General features: G+C 38.1%; 1 protein-coding gene across 3 annotated transcripts in view; it reads left to right on the top strand.

Annotated features, from left to right (window-relative positions):
- Positions 1 to 13,714, top strand: part of Ptpn4 (protein tyrosine phosphatase non-receptor type 4) — a 183,348-nt gene that overhangs the window by 144,598 nt on the left and 25,036 nt on the right. For all 3 annotated transcript variants that reach the window (XM_036202734.1, XM_036202731.1, XM_036202732.1), the window contains 5 exons: positions 1,807 to 1,963; positions 4,603 to 4,769; positions 6,725 to 6,815; positions 6,999 to 7,060; positions 12,352 to 12,498. In XM_036202734.1, coding sequence (XP_036058627.1) covers positions 1,807 to 1,963; positions 4,603 to 4,769; positions 6,725 to 6,815; positions 6,999 to 7,060; positions 12,352 to 12,498 — 624 coding nt within the window. The remainder of the gene's footprint in view (positions 1 to 1,806; positions 1,964 to 4,602; positions 4,770 to 6,724; positions 6,816 to 6,998; positions 7,061 to 12,351; positions 12,499 to 13,714) is intronic.

Raw genomic sequence — 13,714 nt, 5'->3', positions numbered from 1 at the left:
GAGACTACAGAATGGGTCTCTTACCTTATTAGCTGTATGGGTATATGATGGCGCTGGTGGCTAGTGCTAGATACTGCAGTGGCGGAAGAATCATGAGCCATGGTACCTTTTAGAGCTTTATTAGGAGAAGGAGAGAGACAGAGACAAAGACAGAGCATGCCGAGAGAGAGAGAAATGGAAGAGCGTGTGGGAGTGTATGTCCGGGTTTTAGGCTAGGACACAGTCGCCTGCTGATGAGGTAGTAAGGTGCCGAGCCTGGGCATCTACAGAATCCTTACATTAGCAAAGTATCGTAATCCTTCACTTTGGGTCTGTTTCCAGTGTTTTGTTCTTTGACACCTTGGTGTTGTGAAAATAACTACTTACTTAGAGCTCCAGACAGCAGAGTTGCTCATTTCCAACATCCTGTCTTCTCAGGTCAAAGGTCACTTCTGGGGTCTATCATGTTTTGTTTCTTACTTAGCTTTTGTTTTCATCTTTTCTGGCTGGTTCTTTTAGATTTTTTTATGGTTTTCCACTGAGAATCAAAGAGAAGCATAGCTGTGTTCTTTGCTTCTTGGTCACAAAATGACTAATAGATATGCCTTGGTAAGTATGATGTGTTCCTTCTTGGTCTGTTTTTTTTTTTTTTTTTTAGAGCTGAGGATCGAACCCAGGGCCTTGTGCTTGCTAGGCAAGTGCTCTATCATTGAGCTACATCGCCAACCCTCCTTCTTGGTCTTTTTTGTTTTTCAAGACAGGGTTTCTCTGTGTAGCTTTGCACCTTTTCCGGGAACTCACTTTGTAGACCAGGCTGGCCTAGAACTCACAGAGATCTGCCTGCCTCTGCCTCCCAAGTGAAATTCATTTTTATTTTATATGTATGGATATTTTGCTTGAATGTATGTTTGTGTACTATATGCCTTCAGTGCCTGTGGAGGCCAGAAGAGGGCATCTGATTCCCTCTTAGAACTGGAGTTACAGAGGACTTTAGCCCCTCTGTTAACCCGTTTTTAACTCTTCTGTAACCACACTGGGTGTGGATGCTGGAAACTGAATCTTTGGAAGAACAGCCAGTGCTCTTAACCAGTGAGCACCTCTCCAGCCCGGTACTTGATTTTGAGATAGTCATTTTGGACTGAAGCACCAGCAGCAAAGGTATTGACTCTATTCAGTAATTCACAGTGTGTCCTGAAAACTCAAATTTTGTCATTTAGAAACTGCTGTTATTTAAGCTGCAGGAACTAAAATTGTATATATTTAAACAGTACAAAATAAAAGCTGCTTGTATATATGCATTTTGACATCTTTTTTTTCTATGAACATGATCTGCCATGAGGAAGGAATTCATTCACTGAAGCTGTAAAACAAAATTAAATATTTCTGCTTTTTAAATAGTTGTGTGTGTGTGTGTGTGTGTGTGTGTGTGTGTGTGTGTGTGTGTGTGTAAACCAGAGGCTGACCTCTTCCTCAGTCACTTTCCACCTTGTTACCTTACTTTTTGAGATGGTGTCTCTCACTGAAGCTAGAGCTTCCTGATTGGCTCTATTGGCTAGCCAACAAGCTCTAGGGATTCTGCTCTGTCTTCCTAGTACTGGCATTACAGGTTCACTGCAGCACTGATGTTGATATACTTTGTGGGGATTAGAAGTCAGGCCCTTCGGCATACCTAGCAAGCACTTGCCTGACTGAGCCATCTTCCTAGCTGTGCTTGGCTGCTTTTCTATATGTAGTTTTAGTCTTCCTGCTATAGTCTATAAGAGGTGAATTTCCATAGTTTCAGGATACCATGTGCATATCTGAACATTTGTCTACATTCTATTGCAGGCTGACCTCTGTGTCCCTCGACTGAATGAAGGAGACCAAGTGATACTGATCAATGGTCGGGACATTGCAGAACATACCCATGATCAAGTAGTCTTGTTTATTAAAGCCAGCTGTGAGAGGCATTCTGGGGAACTCGTGCTTCTAGTTCGGCCTAATGGTAGGTCCTCTATTTAGCCCAGAGTATTTGTTATAATTTGTTACTGTTTATTACTGGACATGGTAGCCAGAGGAGGCTTCTTTAAGCATGTCAAGCAAGTTCTTATTCAGATGACAGTTACATCTATCGTTCTTGGAGAAAACAACCCAAAATCTTGGTTCTCTTATCTCCCATTCATACTATACTCACTTCTGTTGGCCTAGTGGCTTTCATACTATTTCCCAAAAGCTCCGACCTGATACACTTTAGGCCTGTGTACTTGCTGTTTGCTCTGCTCAGTAAACAAGTCTTGATTTTTATGTAACTCACGTTCTTGCTTCCTTCACTCAGGAAGGCTTTCTCTGCTTACTCTACCATACCTGAAGTGGCTCTCCTCTTCAACCACTCCAGTAGTAGTGTTATGTAGTCAGTGAATATTTGTTTGATGAGTGAGTAAACTCCACCAGATGGTGACAGCACGCACCTTTAATCCTAACACTCGGGAGGCAGAGGCAGACCGATCTCTGTGTGTTCTTGGTGAGTTCCAGGACAGCCAGGGCTACACAGAGAAACCCTGTCTTTGGAGGGTGTGGGGGAGGAAATCTGTTCTAGAAAATTCCAATAGCAAGCTATAGTTAAAACAACAACAAAAGCAACAAAGCAGTTTTAGCTCTATTTTCCATAGGTGATGCCCTCTTGACTAATGATGTCAAAGCCTCATCTGGACATACTAGCACTGCATTTATAGTCATTGTGGCTCTATCACAGTAGCCAAGTTATGCAGGAAGCTGTGTTCACCAACAGATATTTGAACAGCACGAGGCATGTGTACTTATGCACAGGCTTGTATTTGAAAAGTGTAAATGTAGAAGAGCATATTTATTATAGTAGGAATACAGGAGAGTGGTGCATATGATCGAAATCCAGTGTTTTTATGTGTGAGTATGTCACAGTGAGATGTATTGTAAAGAAAATTGGATAAAGCAGACATTTTCTTTTCTCTTCTGTATTTTGTGTTCTTCTCCATGTATAATCCTAGAATTGGCTTTCTAAGAATATGAAACAAGCATTAATGGACTATTCATTTTGAGGAACTCGTTTGTTTGAGCTTCATACTGTGTGTATTCTGTCATATCTTCAGGTTCAGAACAATAACAATCTCTCAGTTTTGCCTTTTTGTTCTCAATAGCTCCTATATCTCTCAGTGACAACTAAAAAGTTTTCCTTCTATCTAGGCTGTTGTCTAATGTTCTCACTTAATCATCAGAGCCAGAAAATATGATATAGGTAAATTACTCTCAGCTTATAGTTGAAAATATTCTCAAACATTCAGTTACCTGCCTACAGGTTCATGTTGGGTACAGAGCCAGAATATAAACAGAAGTCTCTATGATGGCAAAGGCCTTTCTGTAATTTGGGTTGTTTCTCTCAGACTTTAAATTCCAAGAGGAACCCAGCTGAACCTTGTAAAGGATTCTAGACTGAGACCTCTGCTCATTTTCAGTGTGGATTTATCATCTTTTTTTATTTCTCCCAAGTATGTTACATGATGTTTCCTAATCCAGCAAAACGGCTAAGAGGCAGTCCTTTGCAGAGAATGGACATACTTGCTATGGATGAACCATTCATGAGTGTGTTAATAGATCCCATTCTAAAGAATGGAGTTAAGGAGCTGGAGATGGATGGCTTAGCAGTTAGGAGCACTTGCTGCCTTTACAAAGGACTAGAGTTTGGTTTCCAACATCTACATGGTGGCTCACAATGTAACTCCAGTTCCAAGGGCTCTGATGCCTTCTTCTGGTATCCATAGGCACCAAGCATGCACTCAGTATACATATACACATTCAAGCAAAACACCCATACATGTAAAAACAAAAACCAAAAAACAAATTTTCTTTAAAATGGAGCTGAGAGGGAGAAGTGAGGGTAAGTTATAGGCCTGGCATTTATAGGTCCAACATCTGGAATCTGAACTCTCCTTATCCTAACAGAGGATGAAGTATATATAATGACTAAGTCAAGAAGAAAGGGTGGAACAAATTTATCTAGCTTTGTGTTATTTTACCTGTAACTTATCAGATGATAAAAGCCAACATATCCGTACATATAATAGTGTACAGACTTTTGTTGTGCTATTGACCCATGTCCTAGAAATTAAGGGGAGGTCTATTCAGATCTCCAGCTCAACACTGCCTCATTTTCTTTATTTTTATAAAGCTATATTTGTGTGTGTGTGTGTGTGTGTGTGTGTGTGTGTGTGTGTGTGTGTACGGCACACACATCACATGGGCACCAGATCCCAAGAATGTCAGAAGAGGCTCTCTATCCCTTGGAACTTATAAACAGGAGGTTATGAGCTGCCATGTGGATGCTGGGAACAGGACCCAGATCCTCTGTAAGAGTAGCAAGTCCTCTTTACCTCTCTAGTTCTGCCTCATTTTCTTCATGTCTCTTCACATTGTAAGCATATGGCTAAAGAACCCTTCTTTTCACCAAAGGAATAGGAAAAGCCTTTCAACCCCACAGCCATCCTTGGTTCCTACACAGTGGCATCAGTTAGATCCAGAGGAATTATTAATAACTGAATCTATAAAAAATAACTGGAAATTTCGTACTGAATTCAATTAAGATTCTTGTGTATGTTTTTTGTTTTATTTTAGCTGTATATGATGTAGTGGAAGAAAAATTAGAAAGTGAGCCAGACTTCCAATATATTCCTGAGAAAGCCCCACTAGATAGTGTCCATCAAGATGACCATTCCCTGCGAGAGTCAATGATCCAGCTAGCTGAGGGGCTTATCACTGGAACAGTACTGGCACAGTTTGATGTAAGTGATATCATTATATTAAATCAGTATGTGCTAATTAGTTTGAGCGTGGTAAGAGCCTAACCTACTGTGAATTACGATTTATAAGGTAAAATGATAGCCTTAGAACTGGTTCACATTGACTTCTAAAATGTAGTTTTAAAATTTATTACCATAATACTAATTATGCCTGAAAGAATGATAAACGGCACTGGTCATGGTGCTGGTTACTGGTGGGAAGGTCACAGTCACGACAGAATCCAGTTGCTTAGTAGCAGAGAGCTTTATTAGGAGGAGGGGGGCCAGGGACAAAAGGACAGGCCAGGGAAAGAGCACATGGGGAAGGCAGAGAGAGAGAGACTGGGGTCTGCATCCAGCTTTTTAAGGGCTCCCAGTGAATGGGTTTATGGAGCTACATCATGCATGCACTGACTACGTGACCACACCACGCGCACATAGCTGCCAGCACACACTGATGATGTAAGATACAAGACCCTTTGGTTAACTCCTGAACTGCATGTGCAATCATATAGCTGGAGTGAGGGCAGAATTCTAACAATGCCTATATAAATAAGTGTCTTTTTGAAAAAAGGATAAGAGCCAGGTGGGTTGGGGATTTAGCTCAGTAGTAGAGCATTTGCCTAGCAAGTGCAATGCACTGGGTTCAGTCCTCAGCTCTGGCAAAAAAAAAAAAAAAAAGCCAGGCATAGTGGCTTATACTTGTAAACTAATTAATCACTTGCAAACCTGAGGCAGGAATATGTTCATGAGTTCAAGGTCAGTCCACAATAGTGAGTTCCTGGCCACCCTAAGCTATTGAGTGAGACCTCTCTCAAAATTTAAAAGAGTAGTAAAGACATCTTAAATGGTTTTCCCTGTAATTTACTAGGTCTTTTATGAAAGGCAGTGTATTGTATACCTAAAGCTTGAGCAAAGTCAGGTATGACAGCACACATCATTTGCTGTTCTCACATCCACAGCAGTGCAATTTTCTATGAGCTTCAGGCCGTCCCAGACCACATGTAGCAAAGACCTCATCTCAAAAAATAAAATAGGCCAGGCGGTGGTGGCGCATGCCTTTAATCCCAGCACTTCGGAGGCAGAGCCAGCCTGATCTCCAAAACGAGTTCCAGGAAAGGCGCAAAGCTACATAGAGAAACCCTGTCTCGATAAACCAAAATAAATAAATAAATAATAAGATAAAATAAAATAAAAATAAACAACACTCTCAAGTTAAAGAAAGTCACTTTGGTGTTGCAAGTTCATATTTTGTCAATTTAGCCTTTCTCTAGTTTTGTCTGTACAGTCTTAAAACCCTTCAGATCCTTATCTCAGAAGTACAAGAATGCTTTCTCACTGCTAACCTTTATTTTGATTAGTGAGTACATGGTGACTTTTAAATGTCTGTATTTAAACCAGACATGTCCAGCCTGTTTCCCACAAGCTATATACATCCAGATTAGTTATTTATAAATCCAGTTCAACACATTTGTAGATGACAGTATCTTGTCATAGTGAACTTAATTTGTTTATCTTTACTAAAACTAGGAATTTGCCCATAGGTTAAAAAAAATGTCTATCATTATTTGTTGTTCTCTAGTATCTGTTATATGTAAATACTTGTAATAAAACATATGAGACATGCATCTTTTTTTTCTTTTAAAAGAAATCTCAGTTTTTATATTGTACTTCTAAACTAAAAGAAAGCCAAGTGTTCTCTAAAGATTTGCTATTCAAATATCAGATACTTTGATGAACAAAATTGTTTTCAGATTTTTCAGGATATCATAGATATATAATGCATGTCAAAAGCTACAGAACTGACACAGTTCTGGGCTAGCACTCTATTCTTCCAGAGAGTATCATAGTGTGTGTGGGATACGGTGTTTCCTGTTAGAATAGAAGCTTACCTGCAAAATCAACAGAATTATTGATGACTTACTGGAGTGTTTCTCTTTGTTTGTTTGTTTTTAAAGCAACTGTATCGGAAAAAACCTGGAATGACAATGTCTTGTGCCAAATTACCTCAGAACATTTCCAAAAATAGATACAGAGATATTTCGCCTTGTGAGTATCTATTAATTCTTACCATCATTAAACTTAATCTTTTAAATAAAATGTTATTAAAACTTTTTATGGCCAGAATGGATCAGTGGTAGAGTGTTGTGCTTAGCATGTGCCAGGCTTTGGTGGTTTAATCTGAAATATCAAAGCAAAAAAGGAATCCATTGTTTCTTTTAACATTTTTAGATGATGCTACACGGGTCCTCTTAAAAGGTAATGAAGACTACATCAATGCAAACTATATAAATGTAAGTTTTTTGTTATGCTTTTGTTATTTGAAATAATTGAAACCATTGTCAACTTTGAGGTTAATTCCTTTTTATTGAAAGTCTAACTTTAAATATTATGAATTAAATATATGAATATTAAAACTTGAAAATATGGATAATTTATCAAATTAATGTTTTAAAAAGTAAGCCAAGGCTATTTGGTGGTGGCACACGCTTTTAGTCCCAGCACTCAGGAGGCAGAGGTAGTCGGATCTCTGAGTTCGAGGCCAGCCTGGCCTACAGAGCAAGTTCCCAGGTAGCTACTTCTACATAGAGAGTCCCTGTCTTGGGAAAAAGAAAAAAGAAAGAAAATTAAGCCAGGTGTAGTGGCTTGAATCCCAGCATTCAGGAGGCAATACTAGAGGATCTCTGTGAGTTCAGTGCCAGCCAGAACACAAAGAAAGTTCCAGGTCAGGTCAGCCAGGGCCTCATGGTAGGTCCTTATTCACCTCCCCCACCAAAAAAAAGCTAAAGTAATTTGGTACTAGTATATTAATATGTAGTTATAACAGTACAATAGAGTAATCCACTCCAGAAATGGACTAATCTATTATTACTAGAATACTAGAGTAGGCTCGGGTCATAATAGTGGCAGCCTTTTAAATCACTAGAGATAAAACAACACATGCAGTGAATTATTTGGGTCATCTGTCCAAAATGTATCACTGTAAGGGGATTATTTCCCCCAACTAATGAGGGAAAAGATCACTTTTTCCTTAATTTCATAATATAGAAGATTTTCAAATGTATAGAATTAAAACAGGTAAAACAAAGGGACTGGAGAGATGGCTGTGCACTTCCGAATGTTAGCCACTTCTGCCGAGACTGCAGTCCAGTTCCTAGTGCCCCACTGGGCCACTCATAACTACTGTGACTCCAGCTCCAGGGAATTTGGAGCCCTCTTCTAACCCCCACAGACACCCACATATGTTCTCCCCCCCCCCATACACATGTCCTCCCTCCCTCCCTCCGCCTCTCTCTCTCATACACACACACAAATAAAAATGTAATTTTTTTTTACTGTGAAATCAATCTTCATATACACATCACTTAGCTTTGACCATTGTGAACTCATGGACAGTGTTATTTCTCTGTGTTCCCACATTCAGATTGTTACATAGTATAATTGTACACCCCTTTCTCATCTATAAGTACTTCACCTGTTCAACTTTGATGCTAACATCTGTTGAAAATACATCAGTATATAATTTCAAAAATGGAATAATGAAAGAAATATGTGATAATTACTAAGTATTTCAGATAGGGAAAGGATTTTGTTAAGCTGGATGGATACATTCCTAAGCTATAAACAGCTAGACTGTTGGTTAATGTAGTCTTTGCTTTTGGGAGACTGAAGACCCTTGAGTTCTAGATTTCACAATTAGCCTGGGCAACAAAGTAGTACCTCATCTCAAAAGGACAACCAAAGAGTCACATTTTGCACATTTTATCAGCAAATCAATGTGTAACTTCACTCAAAAACTTTAAAATAATGATAATAATCGAAAATCTTTATATTTTAATACACTTAAGGGTACTAAGATCAAATGTCAGTCTGAATTTTTAAAATGCTGTCCAGTTAAAATCTTACACATAGGCTGGACCTTGTTAGGACACATGTAAAACCAGCACTTGAGAGGCTGGCGTGGAAGCAAGACACTCTGTCTCAGTTAAAACAAAATGGTTGTAAGGCAGTAGAGGAAATGTAATCAACACTGAGTGTTGTAAACTACATGGCTAGTTTCAAATGCCTATAAAAGTAGAGAGAATAGTAAGAAGAGTCCCTCGTGTATCTGTCCCCTAGCTTTAAAGTCGATTAACAAGTGGCCAGTATTGTTTAAGTGATATCCTGTAGGTTATTTTTAAACAAAATACATTACTTTATGTACAGTTAATTCTCACTATTTAAGGTAGTCGTAAATTCTTTCTACAAAGTTTGTACAAATGATGTACATCATTTTAGGGTAAATAGAAAGTTAGGTTTTTATAAGAATATAGTCATATTTTCATCAGTTAATCAATATATAACTTCATTTAAAGACTTATTTAATTTTGTTTTGTTTTGTTTTTCGAGACAGGGTTTCTCTGTGTAGCTTTGTGCCTTTCCTGGAACTCACTTGGTAGCCTGGGCTGGCCTCGAACTCACAGAGATCCGCCTGAGCTTAAAAGGGGTGCGCCACCACTGCCCAGCTACTTATTTAATATTAACATTGTTGATTTGTTAACTTTGAATACATAGCCAACAGCATTGAAGTATAACTCATACTTGAAGAAAGCTAATCTATACTTTTTCCATGATGAATAATGGAAATAATCATCATGGAGATTTTCTTGCTCCTCAGAACACTAGATAGCACTTCATCATTATGATTGTAAATGGTGCAATTACCCACCATAAACACAGAAATGTGAAGTATATGGTACTGCACAGTACTGGCGGCTGCTTGTGGGCAGTATAAGAGGGGAACAAAACAGAGTTGCCTTATTTGGTGTCAGCTGGAAACATGCTTATCTGGTGACTCAAATTGTTTGCTTCATTGGTATGCCTGCAAATGACCAGCAAAGCTCTCCTCCTGTTTTGAAGTTACGTAGGAACGTTAGCAACTATGGGGTAGAGAGATGGCAAAGTAGTTAAGCTTGCTGTGCAATCATGAAGACCAGAGTTAAGATTCTAACACCCACCCACATAACATGATGGGTGTCCTGGAACCCTGCTTCTGGGGTATCAGAGTTAGGATTGTTGGGGCTTGCAGGCTTCCATCAAAAAATTCCAGACTCAAGCTCCAAGTGCAAGGAGAGATCCTTCCTCAAAGGAGGAGGAAGAGAGTGATACAAGATGATACACAACTCCTCCTTCTGGAGGAGATAAAGACTTGTGAGACTTTTTTTTTTTTTTTTTTTTAAGCAAAACTGGATCTAGAGAGATGGCTCAGTGGTTAAGAGCACTGACTGCTTTTCCAGAGGACCTGAGTTCAATTCCCAGCACCCCCATGCTGGCTCAGAACTGTAACTTCAGTTTCAGGGGGTCTGACACCCTCACACAGACAGACATGCATGCAGGCAAAACACCAATGCACATTTCAAAACAAAACAAAACCACAATACTAATATAAAACTTAGAAAAATAATATCAAACACAGTTAAATGAAAGTATACTTGATTTTCAAAACAAAGCACAAATTTAACCTACATAGAAGTACTATTATTAACCTATGAAAGTGAAAGACCAAAAATTTATGATAACATATGCAAGTCCAGTTCTTCATATGAAGCCTTAGAGTCAAGTATGCTTTGAGACTCAAAATTTTTAGACTTTTTTTTAAAGAATATTCTTTAGCTGGGCAGTGGTGGCACATGCCTATAATCCCAGTACTCAGGAGGCAGAGGCAGGTGGATCTCTGTGAGTTTGAGGCCACCCTGGGCTACAGAGTGAGTTCCAGGACAGGCTCCAAAGCTACACTGAGAAACCCTGTCTTGAAGAAAAAAAAAAAAAAAGAATGTTCTTTAAATGCTATAGGAAATAATGTCCCTAGCAGGCTATAGGATAAGAACCCTGTAACTTTTATATTGATATTATATAAATATTCTGAGTCAGACTAACAGACTAAACATAACTTAGGTCAATCAAAGTCAGATTTTGCTGTCAAATGCTTTCAAATGAGGTCAAGTTTAAAATGCCTTCAAGTCAAGCCAAGGTTTAAAACACCAAAAGCAGTTTTGCATGTCAGACTATTGGTATTTTTAGAACTATAGATAAAGGATTATAGGTATATTAGCAAGTATCAATGGAAATATATTCCTGTGTGTTGTTGGTTGAAGTGTAGGTTGGTAAAAATGCTCTGAAGATCAGTATGGTATTGTCAGAATGTGAAATATGCATACATTTTGATCCAGTATTTTCATTTCTTCTCTGTTGCCCTTATAGATAGGTATATTTTCACATTTGCTAAAAATGTCAAGTTTAGAGAGGTATTCAGTTTAGCCTTGCTACTGCTAACAAACATAGTATTAATGTTTTTATGTCTTAAATTATGACTTAAATGTTTTTTAAATAAATTACAGGCTTTTTTTTTTTTTTTTTTTTTTTTTTTTTTTTTCGAGACAGGATTTCTCTGTAGCTTTGGAGCCTGTCCTGGACTAGCTCTGTAGACCAGGCTGGCCTCGAACTCACAGAGATCTGCCTGCCTCTGCCTCCCGAGTGCTGGGATTGCAGGCGTGCGCCACCACCGCCCGGTGGCTTTTTTAAAAGAAGGGCTGATAAAGAAGTTTAGGTACTAATTTGGGCATTATCTTTCAAATGATAGGACCATATATTCTGTGTTATCATTTTAAAAAGTGGTTTTACAGAAAAATAGGAAAAGAGTTGTTGTGTACAGTCTGTCTATGTGAAAGAGGTACTAGAAACTAGAAAAACAAATTACCCTCTGAAAATAACTGGAAGGTGGTTTGAGAGGGAGACTTCAAGTATACACCATTTGGTGTTCTCTGAATTGCTCTGTGTAGATATCACCTTGTTAAAATCAACCTCAAGCCAGGTGGTGGTGGCGGCGCACGCCTGTAATCTCAGCACTTGGGAGGCAGAGACAGGTGAATCTCTGTGAGTTTGAGGTCAGCCTGGGCTACAGAGCTAGTCCAGAACAGCCTCCAATGCTGCAAAGAAACCCTGTCTTGAAAAACAAAACAAACAAACAAACAAACAAACAAAAATCAACCTCAAATGTATTTAAATTGTGATTCTCCAATATCTTTTTGTCTTATTTCATTCTATAAATAATTTTGAACATCATTCTAATAGCTCTTCACATTGTTTTATGAATATAATTCAGCTAAAATGCATTATTTTTTCCTTTGGAAATTTACCAATAAATATTTATAGATACCTTTAAAAAATTCTTTGCAAACTCTCTGCCTCTAAAACAAGTCTCTCTGTAAAGCTGTCCTTTAAGCCATAGTAGTGCCAGATATGGTCATACATTCCTATAATATCTGGGATTCTGGGCTACATAGTGAGACATTGTCTCCAAAAAAAGTAGCATTCTGGAAAATAATTTGTTTTTAAATTACTCTTTCCAACAATTGAATGATGAATATGTATGACTTTGGACATTGCCAGGAAATTTCTTTTACAGATGAAATTATTAATGAAGATTATTGTATTAATCAGGTTATTGAAATTAGTTATGTTCAGTTTAACATTAATAGATGGTTCTCATCTTCCTAATCATAGCAAAAATCAAAGTGCAAAAATTTTAATGTCTTTTTCTTTTTAGATGGAAATTCCTTCTTCGAGTATTATAAATCAGTACATTGCTTGTCAAGGGCCATTACCACACACTTGTAAAGATTTTTGGCAAATGACTTGGGAACAAGGCTCCTCCATGGTTGTGATGTTGACCACACAAGTTGAACGTGGCAGAGTAAGCTGTAGTTGAATCTTACCCATTACTTGGGCTCTTTTCAAATTACATTGTGTTTATGGACTCAGAATACTTTTTGTAGCCTTTATTCTTCTCTTGTGGTTTCACAGTTTGAATTATTATAGCTAAATATTTCAGACTGTGCCTAACACCATACTTGTGATATAAATGTTACAATTCTTATCATTTTATTTGTTTAAAATCATGTATATTTAAGAGGCCTGTTTATGGAATATGTAAAGATTCCTTACAATTTGACAGTTAAATGACCAGATCATTTAAAAACTTGTCAAAGAATCTACATAGACAATTGCCCAAGATGATACACTAATATCTGTTAGGCACATAAGATAACTGGATATCAAAACGTAAATGTAAATCAAAATCACAGTGAGACACTACTTTATATACAGTAGACTGATTAGAATTAAAGGGAGGCAGATAATGAGAGAGAGGAGAAAATGCATCACTGCTGTGCTTGCAGATTGGAAAAGTGAAACACGGTATTTCTGTAAGTCATCAATTTCAGTACTCTATATACTCAAGGAATTGAAGCTATGTCCATGCCTTCACAACCTTAGCCATGAAATGGAGATTCACATACTCTAAATCAAATGTAATACGTTCAAATGACTGAAGACTATTGGGTAATAATAATAACTGAAGTACTGGTACTAGAATTTGGGTGAGCCTGGAGAACATACTAAGTGAAAAGTTCTAGCAACAAAAATTATTGTATGATTCTGCTTTTATGAAACATCCAGGATTGGTTGTTCCATAAGTATAAAAAGTAGATTAGTAGATGCCTAAGTCCATGTTTGAGAAAGAGGATAGAATGGAATAGAATGCACAGCAACTACTAATAAGTGTGGGGTGGGTTTAGGGTATAGTGAAAATGTTGTAAAAGTGGTGAGGGTAATGGTTACACAGTTCTTTGAAGTGTATAAAAGCACTTTATATGGGTGAGCTACATGATAATAATGCTGGGATCATATAGTACACACCACACATATGCACACACACCTGTGGTTAAACTCTAATCTGGATATAGACAAACAGGATTGTAAACATGTGAATAATGACTGGACAAGACGGCTAAGTCTCTAAAGTGCCTGCCATGTGAGCATGGGAACCTGAGTTCAGATCCCCAGCACCCATGGAACAGTTAGGTGTGATAGATGTATTTGTAGCCCTAGAACCGGAGGGGCAGGCAAAG

This window comes from Onychomys torridus, chromosome 11 (genome assembly GCF_903995425.1).
Source record: "Onychomys torridus chromosome 11, mOncTor1.1, whole genome shotgun sequence".
In the NCBI taxonomy this organism is placed as follows: domain Eukaryota; kingdom Metazoa; phylum Chordata; class Mammalia; order Rodentia; family Cricetidae; genus Onychomys; species Onychomys torridus.
Note: the sequence above shows the minus strand (reverse complement) of the source record. Positions and strands in the feature narration are given on the sequence as shown.